Source organism: Petaurus breviceps, unplaced genomic scaffold, assembly GCF_028583685.1.
Source record: "Petaurus breviceps papuanus isolate PSGF00001 unplaced genomic scaffold, PetGlider_PUasm1.0 90903, whole genome shotgun sequence".
NCBI classification, from domain to species: Eukaryota; Metazoa; Chordata; class Mammalia; order Diprotodontia; family Petauridae; genus Petaurus; species Petaurus breviceps.
Window position 1 is genome coordinate 18,666,742 of NW_027187376.1, and position 19,884 is coordinate 18,686,625.

General features: G+C 37.8%; 1 protein-coding gene across 2 annotated transcripts in view; it reads right to left on the reverse strand.

Annotated features, from left to right (window-relative positions):
- Nucleotides 1-666: 666 nt before the first annotated feature.
- The window catches only part of FAM117B (family with sequence similarity 117 member B), a 116,272-nt gene continuing 97,054 nt past the window's right edge, over nt 667-19,884 (reverse strand). For both annotated transcript variants that reach the window (XM_069075349.1, XM_069075348.1), the window contains exons 7-8: nt 16,601-16,721; nt 667-6,842 (exon numbers count right to left, since the gene is read on the reverse strand). In XM_069075349.1, the coding sequence (XP_068931450.1) occupies nt 6,524-6,842; nt 16,601-16,721 (440 nt within the window). In that variant the 3' untranslated portion in view covers nt 667-6,523. The remainder of the gene's footprint in view (nt 6,843-16,600; nt 16,722-19,884) is intronic.

The window sequence follows — 19,884 nt, forward strand, 5'->3', positions numbered from 1 at the left end:
TTGGTCCACCAATTAACGTGATCCAACAAAGAATATTTTCATTAATTTTTTTTTCTAAGGAAAAAACCAGGCTTTAAAATATATTTATTGAGGGGCGGCTAGGAAGTGCAGTGATTAGAGCACTGGCCCTGGAGTCAGGAGGACCCAAGTTCAAATCTGGCCTCAGACACTTAACACAAAAACTAGCCGTGTGACCTTGGGCAAGTCACTTAACTCCAGCTGCCCTGTGAAAAGAAAAAAAAACCCCAACAACAAAATACATATTTATTGAAATCCCGTTAAAAGTTAGCATGTCTTGAGGTACTCTCAAAGAAAGCTCTTCTCTAAATTATCTGTAGTAACTAACAGTAGCCTTTTCATTTCAAATACTAAATATTCCCAGAACTAATTTATCTACTAATTTTAGGTGGTCAGTTGTGGGTCTCTTCCCCAAAGATTATTTTGCCTTCTGTATTCAGCTCTTATATAAATGAGCATTTGGCATTTTATGTCCCCAAGTTGTGACCCTGGGAAAATTATTTTTCTTGAATTTCACCCCCAACACCATTTAAAAAATATATCTTTATGCAGAGTCTATAATTTTCCACTGAGTTAAAAACTGACATTTAGGGGTAAAGAGAATAATGGTACCATATATATATATATAATACATACACACACAGCCCCTGAGTTTTAAAAGCATTTCATGTATTTTTCTTTTGATGTTCACAACTATGTGAGGTACAGGATTCTCAAGAAGCAGAGTCAGATCTGTCATTTTTTCTTCCAAATCCAGATCTCTTAACAAAACTCAGCTATATCCATGGAGGCTACAGCACAAAGCAGTAATATTCCATCCATAGACAAGATGCAAGATGCATACTTAACATTTACAAATGTTTCATAAAAAACAAAGAAATCAATATAACACAAGTGACATTCTGGAGAATTTATTTAAGGGGTGTAAATCAAGTCAGTGTGGCTGGGCTTGAAAGCTTCTTTGGAGAAGAAATGCTTTGCAGACTTAAGTCTCAAATCCATATTTTAGTAAACAGAAAAAACAGCTCCAAACAAAAAATTTCTTGCATACCCAAACTTCAAAAAAAGGAGCTATATGTAGGGACAAAGACTTGTAAACACACAGTAAATCTCATGTAGCTTTGTGGTAAAAATCAAGATTTTTCAAAACTTATTAGTAAAAACGACTTACTTTGGCAAAAGAAAAAATATTCTGACTTTCTACGTCACAAAGGCAGTGAACTGCTGTGAAAACTATCAGACTGTATTTTGGAGATGGCTTCTAGATACCAACTGAAGGAGAAATGATCACAGTAGCTTCCAAATAAAGGTTTCTTGCACATTTAATACTGTCAAACCAAGTAACAATGACAGACGAATGAAGATTAAGATGCTGGAAATCACATCTCAGCTATTCCTACAGTCTGCAGAGGGGTAAGGGAGGAATGAATGACCAAAAGGAAGAGGACAAAAAAGTGTCACCTACCATATCCCAGCTTAGTAACTCAAATTACAGTGGAAGAGCTTCATTAACAAAATTATATGGGTATTACTAAATTCTAGCTAATAAAAAGGATTTTTTCTTTAATTTGATTTAAACTAAATTTTTGCTATTTAGAATTTTTAAGAAAAGTAGTTGTTAACATTTTTGTCACTGGTAGCTATGGAGGTTTCTTTCATCACTTAACATAGGTTCAATGTCTCCCAGCTTTCTCTACTACTAAAACAGTTATATACTTCATGGCATCTATGACTAGAGTTGGTTACAGCGTGATACTAGCAAGGTCTGCTGTATCCTATGAGAAAGACCATGCCCCTAACCCAGGATGACCGTCTTTCAAACACATGCTACTGGTCAGAAGTGGAGCATAATCCATCAATCACTATCAATGGAAAAATAGCTCCTACCAACGTGGTTTCCTGACAGGGTATCTTATTCTTCAGAGTGAAATGAAATAACCCTGTAAGCAAACTCACCTCAAGTTACAACTGGCACCTCTCAACATTCACCAGTGTTTCTTTCCATATTCATGTATATCTCTATCTCCTGGAGCTGCTGTGTTTCTGCTCTTGGGGCTACTGGGGAGGACAGCAAAGAAGCAAGGGCTGACTAGTTCACTGTCTTGCTACTTTACATGCATCTATTCTTTATATCAAACCACTGCAGATCATACCATTTACAACAAGTTATACAACAAAGATATTTCTGGAACAAAAATATAATCCAGATTTTCATGGAAATTTTTAACAGCAGAAAGGAAAAAAAAAATATCTCTGTTAACTCCACCAAGATGCACGAATACCTTGTCTTTACATAAAAAGTTAACTACTTTTTTCCATGAGGCACCAACAATTCTTAAGGTACAATGTACACACTTAACACCTTTTATACATATGATAATATTTAACAGCATTAACAACACTGATGTACAGGACAATTTTTTCAAGGAAAACTACCTTGCCTTTTCTGATAGTGCATACCCTCAACACAAAGATGCAAGATCTCCTCAATGCCTCCCAAGATTCTCTTCTCCTTATCACCATCAGTGGGCCGTTCCTTGTGGACTGTTCTGCTTATCTAGTAAGACAAGATTCTGAACTAGGTTTAAACTTTAAAGTGCCAAGTCAGATTTTTTCGATATGAATGGTAAATTCAGCACCAATGACAGAACTGGATTAAGAAACTACTATCTTAATTATTACAGAATTTTTCTAGAGCACAGAGTAATAAACTGAACCCTGCTGGTGGCACTTAGGGTACTTTTATTTGTCCCATTTAACAAAAGAAATGGAAAGTAGCCTTGTCTTACACAGAAGGTAATAACCTATTTGTGAACAATATCATTTATTTCAGCAAAATCCACATTCTGGAAAAAAAAATGAATGCTTTTCTGCTTTGCCCAGTCACTTCTTCCACAGGTAGAACAAAATGACCTCTTCATATCACAGCACTTAGAAGGTCCAAATGGATTTTCAAGCTTAGGTATAAGTTTTTTAAAACATCCTACTGAGGAGCCTATGGAATGTAAGATTGATTTTAGTGCTCATGCTAAGCCATATTATTAATAGGTGGAAAAATAAGCAATTGTAGTTCTCGAGAGCTTAGAGGAACAGGACCATAGAATTGAAAGGTATTTAAGATATTGTATCATCTAGGCCAATCACAACACTATCATTAACAGATGAGGAAACCAATTAGGAGGGTTTGACTGCATCACCATGGCTGTTCAGATTCATATTTGATTCTTCCCATTCCAAATCTTGGGCCCTTTCTTTACATCCACACCACCTCATAAACAGATTCAGAGATAATAAAGTAGTTTTTTTTTTTTAAAGAAAGCTAAGTGATAGCAAGAAAAGCTCATCTACAGAGAAAGTGATCATTTTCTCCAGAGTAATATCTCCCCTCACCACTCCCAATCCTCCACCAAAAAAGTTGTACAATTTATTTTAAAAGTCTTAGATCTGGAGTTGGCTGACCTGAATTCCAATTCTGGCTCAGCATCCTAGTAATTACGAGACTCTAAACAAGTCAGTTAACCTCTTTTGGCCTCAGTCTCCTCATCTGTAAAATTAAGGAGTTTAGCTAGATGACCTCCAAGGTCCTTTCTAGTCCTAAATCCATGATCCTTGACCTCAATGTGAAGTTTATACCACCTCTGTCATTACATATGTATATACATACACATGAGTACATATGTGTGTATACTGCTTATTTAATAATATTTTGGGAAAATTTTAACATTTTCTAAATTAATATTTTCCCCAAATCTCATTCATTAGAAATTTTTTTTCTATTTAAGAGTTCATAAATGTAAGAACTTAAATGTAGTAGCAACACTATATTTAAGATTAAGCTTCACCTTAAATTCATCAAAAGCCTATGAAAAGAGACAGATGGGTGAAAGGCCAACAGCCAGAGCAGTTAATTTTTCCAAGATTACAATGGAAGCTTATATGCTGAAATTAGCCCTTTGGCAATTGCTGTAAAGTTCTGTACCAATTTAAATGAAATAAAAAGACACAAACCTCAGAATCTAAGAATGCATTCAAGGTTAATTTGGAAGCCAAAGAAGTAATCTACCTGGGGATTTTCATTCTTCTCAAAACTAAGTAATCCTAGATAAGATTTTGCTTAAATTCAAAAAGTCTATATGAAAAATAATTCCTAAACATGTGCTTCGAGTGTAATTTTTAAATGCTTCAGATTTATAGTAAATGTGGAACATTCATAGGTATTGTCTCTGTTAGACAGAGGTATACATCTGGGTTAAAGCACTCAATTTGCAGCCAACCTGGATTACATACAGGAGATTTTTTTTTTTTAATGGAAGGTAAGAGGAAAAGACAATACAGCAAGAATTATTAAAATTCATAAATTACCCAGAAACTTTAGTGTTCTCAGCCATTGATTTAAACTTCCTCCTACACCTTTCACCAGAAGCACTGACAAAGGAGCAAAACTAATGGATTTGTTTTACATCTCTTCATATTCCTGGCTCTCTCTTTTTTATAGAGTAGCTAATGAACGGTGAATTATCTCAGACAGAAAGAAACAAGATGGCAGAGAAATGGGGCTTCACGATAACTGGATGACCAACTCCTGAATAACTGAAAGCTTAACCGCATGAGAAGATATAGTATACTCCGAACTAGTCTCAGATAAAAAGGGTATCAAAGTACACTGTTCCTATCAACTGAGGTGTAACATTTATTCAAATGTATGTATATGGCTAAGTCACATCATTTTGAAATCACTTAACAGGTTTTAATCTTTTAACCAGTGCTAAAAATTGTTTGAAAGGAACATGAATACAAGTTTGGTACAGTCTTTTGAAAACACTTATTGCTACTACCAGTTTTTCCCAGATGGGATGGAACTGTGTGAGCTTAGAAAACTATGGCTGATTGAACAGTAAAGTTGTTTTCTCCATTTCAAGTGCCCAATACTGGATTCTGACTGTAGTATATGTAGGGATATAGGGTTATTGCATATTAAGATACTGTATGAAGTTTTTAAAAGGATGCTTCTATCAGTTTTATTTATTCCGACACTGCAAAATAGCTGCCCCTCAAGTTCTCCATGACAAACTCACTAACATTCTCAACTGGAATTTTTCTAAGAGTTGCTTTGATAATCGAATAACCCACAGCTATTGGTTCTATCTGCAGTTTTTTGTATTAGGATTTGCCTAAGCTGAAACTCGTGTCACCTTTTTGATGGAAGAAGAGACCCCTCTCTTTAATTTCCTTTCTTTTTTTCCCCCTTCCATGTAAAAAAAAACCCAAACGAACCAACAAACCTAACCATACCCTCAGATGAGACTGGGATCAGGAAAGTGACCTCTGGGGAGGGGGCAGGAAGGGGGACCACTGGCTGCAGCCAAACACAGCACAATCTGCCCTGAATAAATGCACAACACTGACTGCAAGGTCACAAAAGCAAGGGAGGGGATCCATGCACAGCCACATCAGGATCACTGGGGGCTACAACACACTGAGGGCTGAGTTGAAGAAGTGATTTTTGTGCTAAGGGAGAAAGATCACATGATTTCACACACTGCTGATAACTAGGGGAGTCTCCTACTCCTAGCTATAGTGATCAAAAATGGGGGTTAAGTTACTTTTTGGCTCATTGATTTTCTAACAAAACTCCACTGATAGCATAATAAAGCACTTGTATCCAGAGTGTAGTTTTTCACCATGCAGATAAAGGTATACAGGAAATCTTAAATGTGGAAGAGGGAATAGCACTTTTAAAAGGATGGTTTATCCAAAGCACGAAACTTCTGACATCAAAAAACAACATCGCATAATGAACTAATATTGCTGTGTGTGTGTGTGTGTGTGTGTTACATACAAACGTTCAATGCATTTATTTATCTGTTGTTGGTTGGGAGAAGAACACGGTCAAGCAACTAAGATTGCTGGAAAATTTCAACAATCCCTTTGGTCCCAAAAGCTGGAGAACAGCTGAGAATAGCATACATCTAGAAAAGGAAACAAAAAAACAGTGGCCAAGGAAATGTCTTCTGAACATCCTATGGTCTGCTATGCATCTGAAAATTAACATTTGTTATTATTATAAAATAGTCATTTTCATATAAAAGATGGTTCTTGCAGCATCAGTAACTTCTCCCTTTGGTAATTATGTTTGCAGGGATCTGTTTGCTCTTTAAAAAGTCTAATTTGGGACACAAAAAGCATTGTGATAAAATGGTCCTCCAAAAGTAAAGAATGACACAACCTTTTTCTTTTAACCAGTGCTAAAAAAAAAAAAGTGAGATGTGAACTGAGTCTGAGACTTGCCAATGGGGCACAGCAGTCACAAGGACTGCTTTCTTAAGGAAGCTCATCGTGACATTGTCACCACAGACAGCTGGGACATGTCACTACCAAAATGTTTAGGAGTCTCTTGAGGGCAGACTCAACTGATGGAAGGAGGTGTGATCTGGAATGTTCACTCACACCTTATTCCCAATTAGATAGTCTTAGTTTCCCAGAGTAATAGATGAGCAATAGTAATCTATCCCTCAGCCTCCTCAAATGGTCCTGATTGCTGGAGTATAGAGGCCTGTGGTAGAACTGTACTCATTCCTCGAGAAATCCGGTCTTGTTCTGGGTTTGTAGACAGGGAGGCCATGGCAATAGGCTGCAGCAAAGTGGGGGCCATGCCAGTGGAGACAGTCAGGCCATGGCTTGAGCCCTTGAGGGTAAGATCTTGGGTGGGAAGAAGTGGCTTGAGGATGCTGACGAGGCAGAAGGCAGAGCCGCTTTTAGGAATGAAATTCACTTTATTCTTGTCAGGACAGTAGAAAGCTGGGATTTCATGAAGTTGCTTTGGCCTAGACAAAAAAAAACCAGATAACAAAATGATTTCACAATATTTTGCCTGTCCTAGTCTTCCAGGTAATCTATAAAGAAAATCAATGTAGAGAGGTGGAGCCAAGATGGTGGAGTAAAAGCAGGAACTTGCTTGAGTTTGCACTCCCACCACTTCCAATACCTGTAAAAAATGACTCTAAACAAATTTTAGAACTACAGAACCCACAAGGTGACAGAGTGAAACAAACCTCCTGCTGAAGGCAGCCTGGCAGGCCGACAGAAGGGTCTATTGCACAGAGCCTGGAGCAGAGCTAAGTCCCGTGTGGGTCACACTGGCACAGACCTGCCAAAGCAGACTTCACAACCCATAAACACCAAAAAGAAAGTAAAAGGTCAGTGGGAGAAGAGTGCTTTCTGGCTCCTGCCCCCAGGGTGGCTGCCTCCCAAGCTCCAAGGCCCACAAATTGTGGGGGGACCAAGTGACTGTCCAGAAGGTAATTGCAGGACTCTCTTGGCTGGCTCTGAGGCAGAATTCTCTTACCTTGCCCTGCTTGGACCTGGGTCGCAGTCTTGGGTGGTGGTCCTGGGGTGAGGAGCGCTGGCGTGGCAGAGCTTGTTGAGGCTGTGGAGAGGCAGTCCTCCTCACAGCTCCTCCCACACCTGCCTCTGAGGCAGGTGCCTAAGAGAAGCTATGACAACAGCTGCACAAAACCCCAGAAGTTTGGGACACAGCACTCTCCTCTCTGGAAGCAGAGTTTCACTGTGGCAAAGAGCTCAAAAGTCAAGTAACTGACTGGCAAGATGAGCAAACATGCAACCAAACTATAGAATTGTTCTTTGGTGATGATCAAAACACAGAACCAGAAGAAGACAGCAAAGTCAAAACTCGTGCATCAAAAGCCTCCAAGAAAAATATGAATTGGCTGCAGGCCATGGAGGAGCTCAAGAAGGGTTTTGAAAATCAAGAGAAGTGGAGGAAAAACTGGGAAGAGAAATGAGAATGATGCAAGAAATTCATGAAAAGCAAGTCAACAGCCTGGGGAAGGGGACCCCAAAAACACTGAAGGAAATAACACCTTAAAAAATAGACTCACTCAAACGGCAAAAGAGGCCCAAAAAGTCAACGAGGAAAAGAATGCCTTAAAATGCCAAATGGAAAAGGAATTTCAAAAGCTCACTGAAGAAAACAATTCCTTCAAAATTAGACTGGAGCAAATAAAATGGAAGCTAATTATTTAATGAGAAATCAAGATACTATAAAACCAATACAAAAAAATGAAAAAATAGAAGGCAACATGAAATATCTCACTGGAAAAACCACTGACCTGGAAAACAGATCCAGGAGAGATAATTTAAAAACTGTTGGCCGGTAATACCTAAAAGCCATGATCAAAACGAGTCTAGACAACATCTTTCAAGAAACTATCAAGGAAAACTGCCCTGATATTCTAGAACCAGAAGGCAAAACAGAAATTGAAAGAATTTACTGATCACCTCTTGAAAAAGAAATCAACGTATATAAGATAACTTACCCCCTGCTTCCCAAAAACATTCTCAAGTAGCTAGAGTAAAAAAGCACTACAAAAACAGGATTTGATTTATGATGCCACTGTGCAATGGGGAAAACTACAACAGCCACAGCTGCCAATTTCTTGAAAATCACCCCTCCACAAAGGCAATAAGGAGTGGATGACTCCAGATTTTCAATTTAGGAGGCGGCTGATAAGGGTAAATAGATAACACTGGCCTAAAGAAATACAAAATAGTAATGTTTAGGGTTGTTGTTTTTTTTAAAAGACGATATGAATCACAATAACATGTTGCATAGGTCATGAAAGTACCTGATATCTACTGCAGAGATCAACAAAATTGTTTCCAAGACAGAAATCTTGTGCAATTTTAGAAGCTCACTAAAAGGATCCTTTCATTGTGTAGGTTTTCTAAACAACATAATGTCAAGCCTGGGCTATGGTTTTAGAGTGTGTGCTGATAAAGCTCCCCACTAAGGAGGAAGTAGACAGTGCACTGGCATGGAATTTGGGAAACCCTGGTTCAAGGTGTTGTCCCTTACCTACAGACTGGGGCCCAGCATCCCTGTCACCATAACAATCCTATGGGGGACCATTTCATTCTTTTGGAAAACTATTCCTGGACCTATTCAGTTTTTTGATTAAAGGAAAAACACTCATTCCATATCTAAGGGTACAGATTTTATTTCCTTTGAGTTGGAAAGGTTTTAGATAAGCTATACATAATATCTTTCAGGAGGATACAATTGATTACTCTAGGGAAAACCAGTGCAACTTCTTTTTCAAGTTAAAAAATAAAAATTATTCAAATATATTACAAATGAGTCTTGAAGATAGACAATTTTACTTGACTGAGCTATCCTAGTAAGCAATAATTCATAATACTAAAAATTATAAACCTCGGGATTTCATATGTTGAAACTCCAAATTTTCAAAACAAACTCCAATAAGGCTTTTGACTTATTTTTAAATAGTACAGGATTTATTTAAAACTTAAAAATCTGGCTCATATCACCTTCATTTTTCCCATTAAAACTGAACATGCTAAAGTATTTTCCAAGTGGATTTAGATATATATGTCTTTGCTTAAATTGTGGTGTTTAAAAAGCTAAAGATACATTTTTTTTAACCACTCATCTGAATGCTCTAACATCAGACTTGACCCTATCTCTATTTTATAATGAAGATAGAGTTCTGAATTCACAAAAATTGAGTAAGGAACTTCATGTGTTTTATAAAATTTGAAGCCAATAATTTTAATCATTTTCAGATGGCAATATATCTATATGTATTATATTGCAGCTTGGCTCTTAACTTACTTTTTAAAAAGTTTCAAATTAAATTTTGGTACTAGAAAAATCTTTTAGTGACACAGCACAAAAACTGCTATGTCCATCAGGAAATATAGTAGTGAAGTCAGGAACAAGGTTATGGAGCTAAAACAATGCAGATTACTAATCTGGAAATTTTATAAAGCAGTTTCCTAAAAGTATTTATATTTTTTTCCTACTCCACCCACTCCCCCCCCCCCCAGTACTCTGGCTTTGATTAGAACCTAGGTTCACATGTCTATAACAAAATAATACTCATTCAAAATTAAATGGCATTTTAGAGTTTACAGCGTTTTTATGAAACACATTTCCCAGGCAGGAATTATCTGTCAAAATTAAATTATGCTTGTTTACATAAATTTAAGACCTAGATTTATAAATACCATGATATGCTACATAATGCCTACAGCTTTCATCCCTTGGAGTAGTGATAGAGAAAAAAACCTAGCTTCTTTAGACCCATTTATCCAATCTAGATCATAGAATTCCAGAAGTAAAGTATTTTGGAGATCTCTTCCAAACCCTCATTTTACAGATCTGGTCAAGTGACTTGTCTTAACATCACAAAGCTAATGAGCTGCACTTGTGTGTAGAGATCCCTGACCCCAATTTAGTTCACTTTTCACTACCTCCTCCTGCTCTCTAAGCTGCTGACCACTGGCATCACATATTTCACTGTTCTGACACTTTCTTTCATCTTAATTTTATTCAACAAATATTTATGAAATGTACATTATGCATACCGTGTACAGACCACTGTATTAGATATGCACAGGGAAGATAGGAGGAGGGAAGGTTCAGGGAAAGATAATAAGCTTGAGTTTAGGGTGTCTACGGGACATCCATTTCTAGATGTCTGAAAAGCAGCTGAAGAGGCAAGAACAGAGGTCAGCAGAGAACTTGGGATAGGCTATGTAGATCTGAGAAATCGGGAAGCTCATGAGATCACCAAGGGAAATCAGATGGAAAAACAGATTTTGGAGTAAATACAAGTTTTGCTTTGTGGTGAAGATTTCTTTAAAAATCAACTCAGGAAGGGGCGGCTAGGTGGCACGGTGCACAGAGCTCCAGCCCTGGAGTCAGGAGGACCTGAGTTCAAATCTGACCTCAGACACTTAACACTTACTAGCTGTGTAACCTTGGGCAAGTCATTTAACCCCAAATGCCCTGCCTTCCCCCCCCCAAAAAAAAAGAATCAACTCATCATGAAGAAAGCAGAACCAGGAGGACATTGCACACAGTAACAAGCAACGCTGTAGGATGACCAACTTCGATACTTAGTTCTCCTCGGCAATGCAAGGATCTAGAACAACTCCAACAGACGCATGATGGAAGATGCTACCCACATCCAGAGAAAGAACTAGGGAGTCTGAAGGCAGACTGAAGCATACTATTTGCTCTCTTATTTTTTATTACCTTCTTTCTTGTGGCTCTTCCCACTGGTCCGAATTCTTCTTTACAAGAATAATGTGAAAATATGTTTAATATGAATGTATATAGAGAGCCTGTATCAGATTGCACACTGTCTTGGGGAGGGAGGAGAAAATTTAGTCATTGAAGAGTTGGACACAGCTGAAAACGGCTAAAGAACAAAAGGACCAATGATGTGAATTATAACAATGCAAGAAAATTAAGAGAATGGGTTTCATCCAAGAGCAAGTAAAATTAATTATTTGTAGTTAATATCTTGGTTTACTTTAGGATACCCAAGAGAAGGAGTTTTTAACCTTTTTTGTTTCATGGAATTGTCAATCTCCAAAAGCTTATGCTCCCCACCCACCCCCTCCTTCCCAGAATAAAGTCTCTAAATAAATAAAATAGGACTACAAAAGAAACCAACCATACTGAAATGTACTTATCAAAATATTTTTTAAAAAGTTAACAAGCACCAGGTTAAGAGCCCCTTGCCATAAGGAATCTATGAAAAAAAAAATCAACTTAGGCAGAGCCAAGATGGTGGAGTAAAAGCAGGAACTTGCTGAACTACCACACCAACCATCTCCAATACCTGTAAAATATGACTTGTAAACACATTTTAGAGCTACAGAACCCACAAAATGACGGAGAGAAACAAATTTCCCTCTGAAAGGAGCCTGGCAGACCAACAGGAAGGGCCCACTAAACCAATCTGGGAGCCCAGTGCAGTCCCGTGTGAGCCACACAGGTCTAGACCCAGGGCAGCCCCAACCAGCCAGAGCAGACTTCAGGAGAGTGAATCACCAGCAGCTGTGGCAGTTTCCAGACTTCTCAACCCATAAATGCCAAAGAGAAAGTAAAAAAGGTCAGTGGGGAACTCTGTTGGAACCAGGTGACAGAAGACCATGGTCCAGCTCCTGCCCCCAGGGCAAGAAGTGGCAGCAGAGCTGTCTTATGACTACCTCCGGAGCTCCTGGCCTGCAGATCATAGGGGGACCAAGCAACCATTCAGAGGGTAATCACTCTTGCTTTGACCTGCTTCGATCTGGGTCACAGTCTTAGGTCGTGGTCCTGCCAGTCTTCCAGAACTTGTGGTGGCTGTAGAGAGGGCGCCCTCCTCAGATCTCTGACAAGATTTGCAAAAACTCCAGCTATTTGGGACAAGCTCTCTCCACTCTGGAACCAGAGTTCTACCTTGGCAAGGAGCTCAAAAGTCAAGTAATCGTTTGGCAATATAAGCAAGCAGAGGAAACACAATGAGCCCATAAGATCCATTTTTGGGGACAGAAAGGATCAGAACATGGAACCAAAAGAAGTCAACAAAGGCAAAACTTCTGCATCAAAAGCTTCCAAGAAAAATATGAACTGGTTACAGGCCATGGAGGAGTTCTGGAAAGATTCTGAAAATCAAGTAAGAGAAGTGGAGGAAAAATTGGGAATATAAATGAAAATGATGCAAGAAAATCATGAAAAGCAAGTCAACAGCCTGCTAAAGGGGACCCCAAAAAATACTGAAGAAAATAACACCTTAAAAAGATTAACTCAAATGGCAAAAGAGACCCAAAAAGCCAATGAGGAGAAGAATGCCTTAAAAAGCTGATTTTGCCAGATAGAAAAGGAATTTCAAAAACTCACTGAAGAGAATAATTCCTTCAGAATTAGACTGGAGCAAATGGAAGCTAATGACTTTGAGGGAAGAGGAAATAGTCCAGTTTACCAGGAGAGTGCATATGGGGAAATAGTATGAGATAAATCTATAAAAGTAAAGCAGTGCCAGACTGTGAATGGCCTTGAATGCCAAGCAAGAATTTTAATCTGGGTGAAATTGATAGGTGAGAGAGGAATATAATGACAGGAAATGGGAAGAGACAGAATGGGGTAAATTATCTCATATAGAAGAGGCAAGGGATAACTGTTACAATGGAGGGGAAGAATAGGAAGGTAAAAGGGAATGGGTCAACCTTATTCTCATTGAATCTGGCTTAGGGAGGGAATGAAATACACACTAAATAGGGTATCTCACCCTACAGGAGAGTAGGGGGGAAGAGGATGAGAGGGAGGATGATGGGAGGGAGGGCAGGCTCGGGGAGGGAAGTTGGAAGCACCCACTTTTGAAAAGGGACAGGATCAAAGCAGAGAATAAACAAGTGGGGAGTGGGATAGGAGGTAGGGAAATATAGTCAGTCTTTGACAATATATCCACTATGGAAATGTTTTGCTTAGCTACAAATGTATAACCTATCTTATTGCTTATCTTCCTAACTGCTTATCTTCCCAGTGAGGGTGGGTGACGAGAGAGGAAGGGAAAGAATGTGGAATTTAAAATTTTTAAATCAAGTGTTTAAAAAATATAAACATATATTATTATTATTATTTTACATGTAACTAGTAAATGAGATATACAGGCACTGGGGCATAGAGATCCACCGTGCCCTACTGAAAAGTTGGATGGGGGAAGATATGGGAGAGAGCAGATTGGGGGAGGGGATATTTAGTGGGATCACTGTTTTGGGATGGCGAGTTGTTAAAATGGGGAGAAAACTTGTAACTCAACATCTTGTGGAAATGAATGATGTAAACTAAAAATAAAAAAATTGGAATTAGTCTTCTCCAACACACAGATTTTCATATGAATAGTAATTATAAAATAATTATAAAACAATTTTTACAGAAATTAAACACCTAAAAAGTGAGACATTCAATTGCTATGTTGGTCCAAAAGAGCAAAAATTAAGATATTTGCCTAAATGACTATTTCCAAAGGATAAATTAACAACAAAATTCACTTGAAGAAATAAAATATCAATAATATCAAGAGGAGCGGCTAGGGGGCGCAATAAATAAGAGTATTGGCTGTGGAGTCAGGAGGACCTGAGTTCAAATTCGACCTCAGACACTTAACACTTACTAGCCATGTGACTTTAACCCCAATCGCCCTGACTTACACCCTCCAAAAAGAAAAAAAAAATCAAGGAACACAGTATAAAAAAGAAGTGGGATAGGGGCAGCTAGGTAGTGCAGTGAGTAAAGCACCAGCCCTGGCATCAGGAGGACCCGAGTTTGGTTCCGGTCTCAGACACTTAACACCCACACAAAAAAACTAGCTGTGTAACCTTGGGCAAGTTACTTAACCCCAACTGCCTTCCAAAAAGCAAATTTAAAAAAAAGTGGGAAAGAAGGATGCTTGGTACTAGCAGATTCAAACAATACTGCACAAAGCAGGAATAATCACAACTAGCTAATACTGGATATTTCTGTTTTCCCTGCTTTGCCAACAGGAAACTAGGATTATGAGTTTGGCATAAACCCTCAACCAGGTTTTGTTAACTTTTTTCCCTGTTATTAGGGAGGGTTCAATAATAGCAGAGTGGCAGAGAGAAGAGATATACAGAAATGAGTGATGTATTTTTTAGAAGACATCAATAAAGTATATCTTAGAGGTGACAAGACCTAGGAAAAAAATTTCTACAACAACCAAGCCTTTCCCCCACTTAAGAGTACAGGCTACTAGGAAAGGAACTCTTTATATGACAAGAACTGTAAAGAACACTGAAGAGTGAAGGATATGGAGCTCAGCATCTTGGGCCTTACACTATAATAACTTTCAGATCAGAGAATGATAAAAGGTCATTCTATGATAAAATCTGGGGAGAACAGGAAGTTTCACCTCTATTATCTTTTGCTGGATAGATGGATAATGGATAGGGGAAGAATCCCAGATATGAGATCAAACAGATCATGACAGAGAAAATAAAACAGACAATCTCAATTTTATAAAATTAAGATTGTCAAAATAACATCAATAAAACTAGAATGAGAAGACAGAGAGTATTAAAAAAAACCCTTGCATTAAATATCTCTGAAGAAATGCTTGACCTACCTCCAAAATCTAAGCGAGACCTAAGACAAAACCGCAAAATTAAGAATTTACATTCCCTGACAGAAAAATAGTCAAAGGATAAGCACTCTTCTAAAAGAAGAAACTATCAATAACCTGGAAAAATTCAGAATCACTAATAATCAGAATGGAAATTAAAACAACTTCAAGGTAACAATGAACACCCAGCAAATTAGCAAAGACGCTGAAAGACAAGAAGATTGGGGAAGCTAGGTGACGCAGTGAGTAGAGTGCTGGCCCTGGAGTCAGGAGGACCTGAATTTGGATCTGGCCTCAGACACTTAACACACACAAACAAAAAATCTGTGTGACCTTGGGCAAGTTACTTAAAACCCAATTGCCCTCCAAAAAAAGAAGAAAAAAGAAAGACGAAGATCAATATGCAAGGTGGTGTGGGAAGACATTCATTACTGTTAGAATTATGAACTAATTTTAAAATTCTGGAAAACAATCTGTAATTGTGAAAGAAAATTAAATTATTCATATCCTCAGACAGAGGGATCCCACTACCAGGAATATATCCTATAGAAGGCAATGACAGTAAGAAGAAACTTATAATTAAAGTAAAAAAAAATCAGAGTAGTATTTTTGGAATTAGAAAACTAACTAAAAACAAAGTCTGCCCAACAAAGGTAATATTTGAAGAAGTTAAGGTATATGAATGTAATAAATGTAACAGCTGTAAGTTATACCAAATTCAGAGAAATATGGAAACACTTGTATGAAGTGATATAACAAAAAAAAAGGTGACAAAGTCATAAGGGCAACAAAATTCTGATAAATAAAATGTCAATGTAATTACTGTCACAATATTAAAATTAAATTCTATACCCCTCCATTATGGTAACAGCTGATGTGCTAGCTCTTTTTTGGGGGGAATGTTCTTTGTAAGTCTATGTCAAAACAAAATCATTAAATGTATTTTTAAAAGCAAGGAAAATTGTTTTTACTTAGCTTGTCATTGAACTAAAGATAGCTCAATGGATTCCATAAAAGGAAAAAAAAATACTTCATAAAAATAAAAATTTTATACTTTGGAAAAGAATGTGTGACAATTAAAAAGGTCTGAGAGACATAGTTTCTAGGTCTGTGTAATTTAACCATTTTATTAATAAGGCTAGCGTGTTTATTAATAAGAAGATGGTCATTTCATACTCTCTCTTGGACCAAAGACCATCATGGGAGTAGGCTCCCAGTTTTATATAACCCCCCAAGAGTAGGAGTTCAACTGAGGGGCTGAGGGTGACATCATATCACCTTTGGACAGAGAGACTATCTCTATATCCAGATCACCCCAGTCTTGGGCAATTCTATTTGGAAAAAAAAAAAAATATCCCCCACCCAAACCTGAGCAAAACACAATCGTTACTCCATGTCTTGATTAGTTAATTCAATCTCATTATCAGCCATATTCTTCAAGAGACTGAACTTTTTAAAAATCCAGACTTTAGAAAAAGCTCTGAATCTCCCCAAATCATTAGCTATTTATAATCATTTCTCTTAATTGACATATTACTTTTTCATATCATTCAAGAAAAAAATTAAATGACAAACTAATTGGGTCAATTCAAAATAGCATTCCTATATTGTTAGCAAATACTTACGAGCATTCCTCAAAGACTTTCACCCTTTCACAGCCTTCAGGAGGTTCCCGTTTAAACATATAGCTGTTGTTAGGTTTTGGTGAGGTGGCATATTTGGGCAAAGGAGAATTGTTCCCATTTTCTGAAAAGAACAAAATAGTGGAAAACTTACCAAAATATAAAGAAACACACAAAATATAAAACATTTCAACAAAGAACTCACAGCATGCTAACTTAATAAAACTATGAGAAATACAGGAAATCCTTTTACCAAGTCAGCTTTCTATGGAAAAACTTAAGTCATTTCCCATCTTCCTATCCTTATATTCCACTCTCAAGGATCTATTTTCAACTGTGTAAATCCTTTTTAAAGAGAAGTATGATGTAGTTAAGAGAACACTGAATTCAGAGTCAGAAAACAAGTGTTTTAATTCTGGCTTTTCAATTTACTACTTCTATGACCTTGGACAAATCACTTTTCAGCTTCTACTGTTTACTTCTCAACTTCAGTTTAGAGTTCCTAGGATTTGGAGGTGGAAGGGAGGGAAGGAAGCAACAAGTTTCTCATTTTATAGATAAGGGTTTCTACTCAGAGAGACTGACTTTTCCAAGGTCACAGAGGCAGTAGATTCAAGATCTGAACTCAGAAATTCTGAGTCCCAATCTCATCTGCATGATAAGAGGGGGAGGGCCATAGGATTTTAAAGTTCCTTCTAGCTCTGAAATCCTAAGATCTTTATCTATAAATACAGTGTGATAGTTTTAAAATGTAAGAATTCCTATGACTTTGGCCTCTAAATTAGAAAGCATTCTTCACTTATAGTATATGTGAAAGAGTAGAGTCAGGCAATTAAATAGTAATAAATCCAGTAGAGAATACAAAGAAATTCATTTTGGCTTCTCAAAGTCTGTTGTTTTCTGGTTTTCTTAGCTTTCAGGCTGTTCTCTTCACTCTTATATGTTCCTACTATTCTGTCATATTTACCAATCACCTCTTTTAATTCTGGACCACCTCCACACCTCTCTTTATGCTCCCTTCCTGGGTTCACTTACAGTCTCTTTTACCACCTGCATACAACTTAAATCTCTACCTCCTTACCGTCACACTCATCTTTTTAAAAAATCACAGTCTTATTTTATAGGAAACCCATTATATTTCTACTTGGTTGTCTCTCTCCAGTGCCCCAAACTTTTCAAAACTAAGCCCACCACCTTCTACTATGACCATGAATCAATAATGCTGTGTTGGTCTTCAGTTGTTTCAGTCACATCTGACTCTTTGTGACCCCATTTTGGGTTTTCTTGGCAAAGGTACTGGAACGGTTTGCCATTTCCTACTCCAAGATGAGGAAACTGAGGTAAACAGGGTTAAATGACTTGCCCAGGGTCACATGCTAGTGTCTAAGGCCAGAGTTGAATTCGGGTCTTCCTGACTCCAGGACCAGCCCTTTATACACTGTGCCACTAGCTACCCACTACACCACAACAATAATGCTCAGTACTTTTTAATAAGTAGGTCCAATTGATAACTTTTAAAATTTATTTCATTCTTCTGACCTCCTGCTCTATAACCAAGCCAAAATAAAGCCCTGTCAAATCTACCTCCAAAAGACTTTACTTTTTCTATATCCAATTACCAGAGGCCTTTACCTATAATGCACTGACACCCTCTTAGCTGGCCTCCTTATTTCTATCTCATGCAAGCCTGTACCACCCCCCCGCCCCCATTAAATGATTACTCTATTCAATTATCTATATGAGTACTTACTGTCAACTCCTCAGCCTAACTTTCGAAGTCCTCCACAAAACGTCCACTTTGTATCCCAGCAACCTCATTTCACTACTCACCCATTTTGTAGCCACTGCTCCAGACAAGTTCTATGTCAATAATTTGCTTATTCCCATCTCTGCGTTCCCTCTAACTCAAAGGTACTCCCAAGAGCTCATGAATGTCCTCTACTAAAGCACAGAGGGCTCACAAGCTGCACGGGGGAAGGCATACTCACAGCACACCAATTAAATCATGGATCCTTAAAGGATTGAAACAACGAAGTTAGATGTCATTTAAGTGTTCTAAAACAAGTTCTCATTCGTATGTTTCACGTTCTCAGCTAGACAGTAAACTGAGGGAAAAAATGCATTTTATTTCTTTTGGAGATATCACTCCATCCCGACAGTATCTAATATCATGCAGCTCTCGAAACAGGCATTTCAAAAGTGTCAGTTTCATCACTTTAGAGCTTGAAGGGACCTTAGAAATCACTGTGACCAACCCTTTTCATTTTATAGATGAGGACACTGATGCTTACCAAGGTTAAGTGACTTGCTCACGGAGGTATCAGAACTAGTCTGTCTGGCTCCAAATCTGCCCCCTGCCTTTGGAGGAGGGATCAGACCTCAGACCCAGAAGACGGAGGCACCCCTCCTCCCAATAAAGGAAGAACCTTGGGCTTCTACATATAATGTGAAACCTTACAAGTTCTAACTGAAGACAAAGGTCAGTGCTGATAGAAGAGGCAGAGGTACTTTCAAGCATGTACAGTACATGAAAGTAAGTCAACCATTTCTCACTGAGCGCAAATCCTTCGTAATTTGTACATCTACTGCTTAAGTTAAATGGTCACATCTAAAAAGTAGCAAACATTTTATTCTTTTATAGTTTTAAATAGTAGTCTGAAACATTATAAATAGAAATGGGAACCACTAATCCTTATGGGATCCCCTGAGGGCCATATATTAAAACTTAGTTTTGAAAACGGTCACATCTAAAAAAAGTAGCAAACATTTTATTCTTTTATGGTTTTAAATAGTGGTCTGAAACATAAATAGAAATGGGAACCACTAATCCTTATGACATCCCCTGAGGGCCATATATTAAAACTTAGTTTTGAAGTATAATATAATGTTACATATGTTTTAACTGTATTTTTATTTATTTTGTTAAAGATTTTCCAGTCATATTCACCTGGTTTGCACCACCCTTGGGAATATTGTGGGCCAAGTGTTAGACACCAGTAATTTAAAACCAGCCCTTCTCCCCATCCTGCCTCCATGACTGGCTTTATTATCATTTCTGAAGAAATAATTCTAACTATTCTTCTTGGAATTACCATGAATTCTGGATCTGATCAGACTTAGCCCTCTAAAGATCTCCTAAGATGCTTTATTGGGCTATGATGGATGAATACAAGGAGACAAATAACCTGTATACAACAAAGCATTCCTGACACCTCCTGATAAGGGCATAGTTCACATCACCACTACCTTGCTTGAAGCAAGTGCACAGATGCAGGCTATAAGGACGG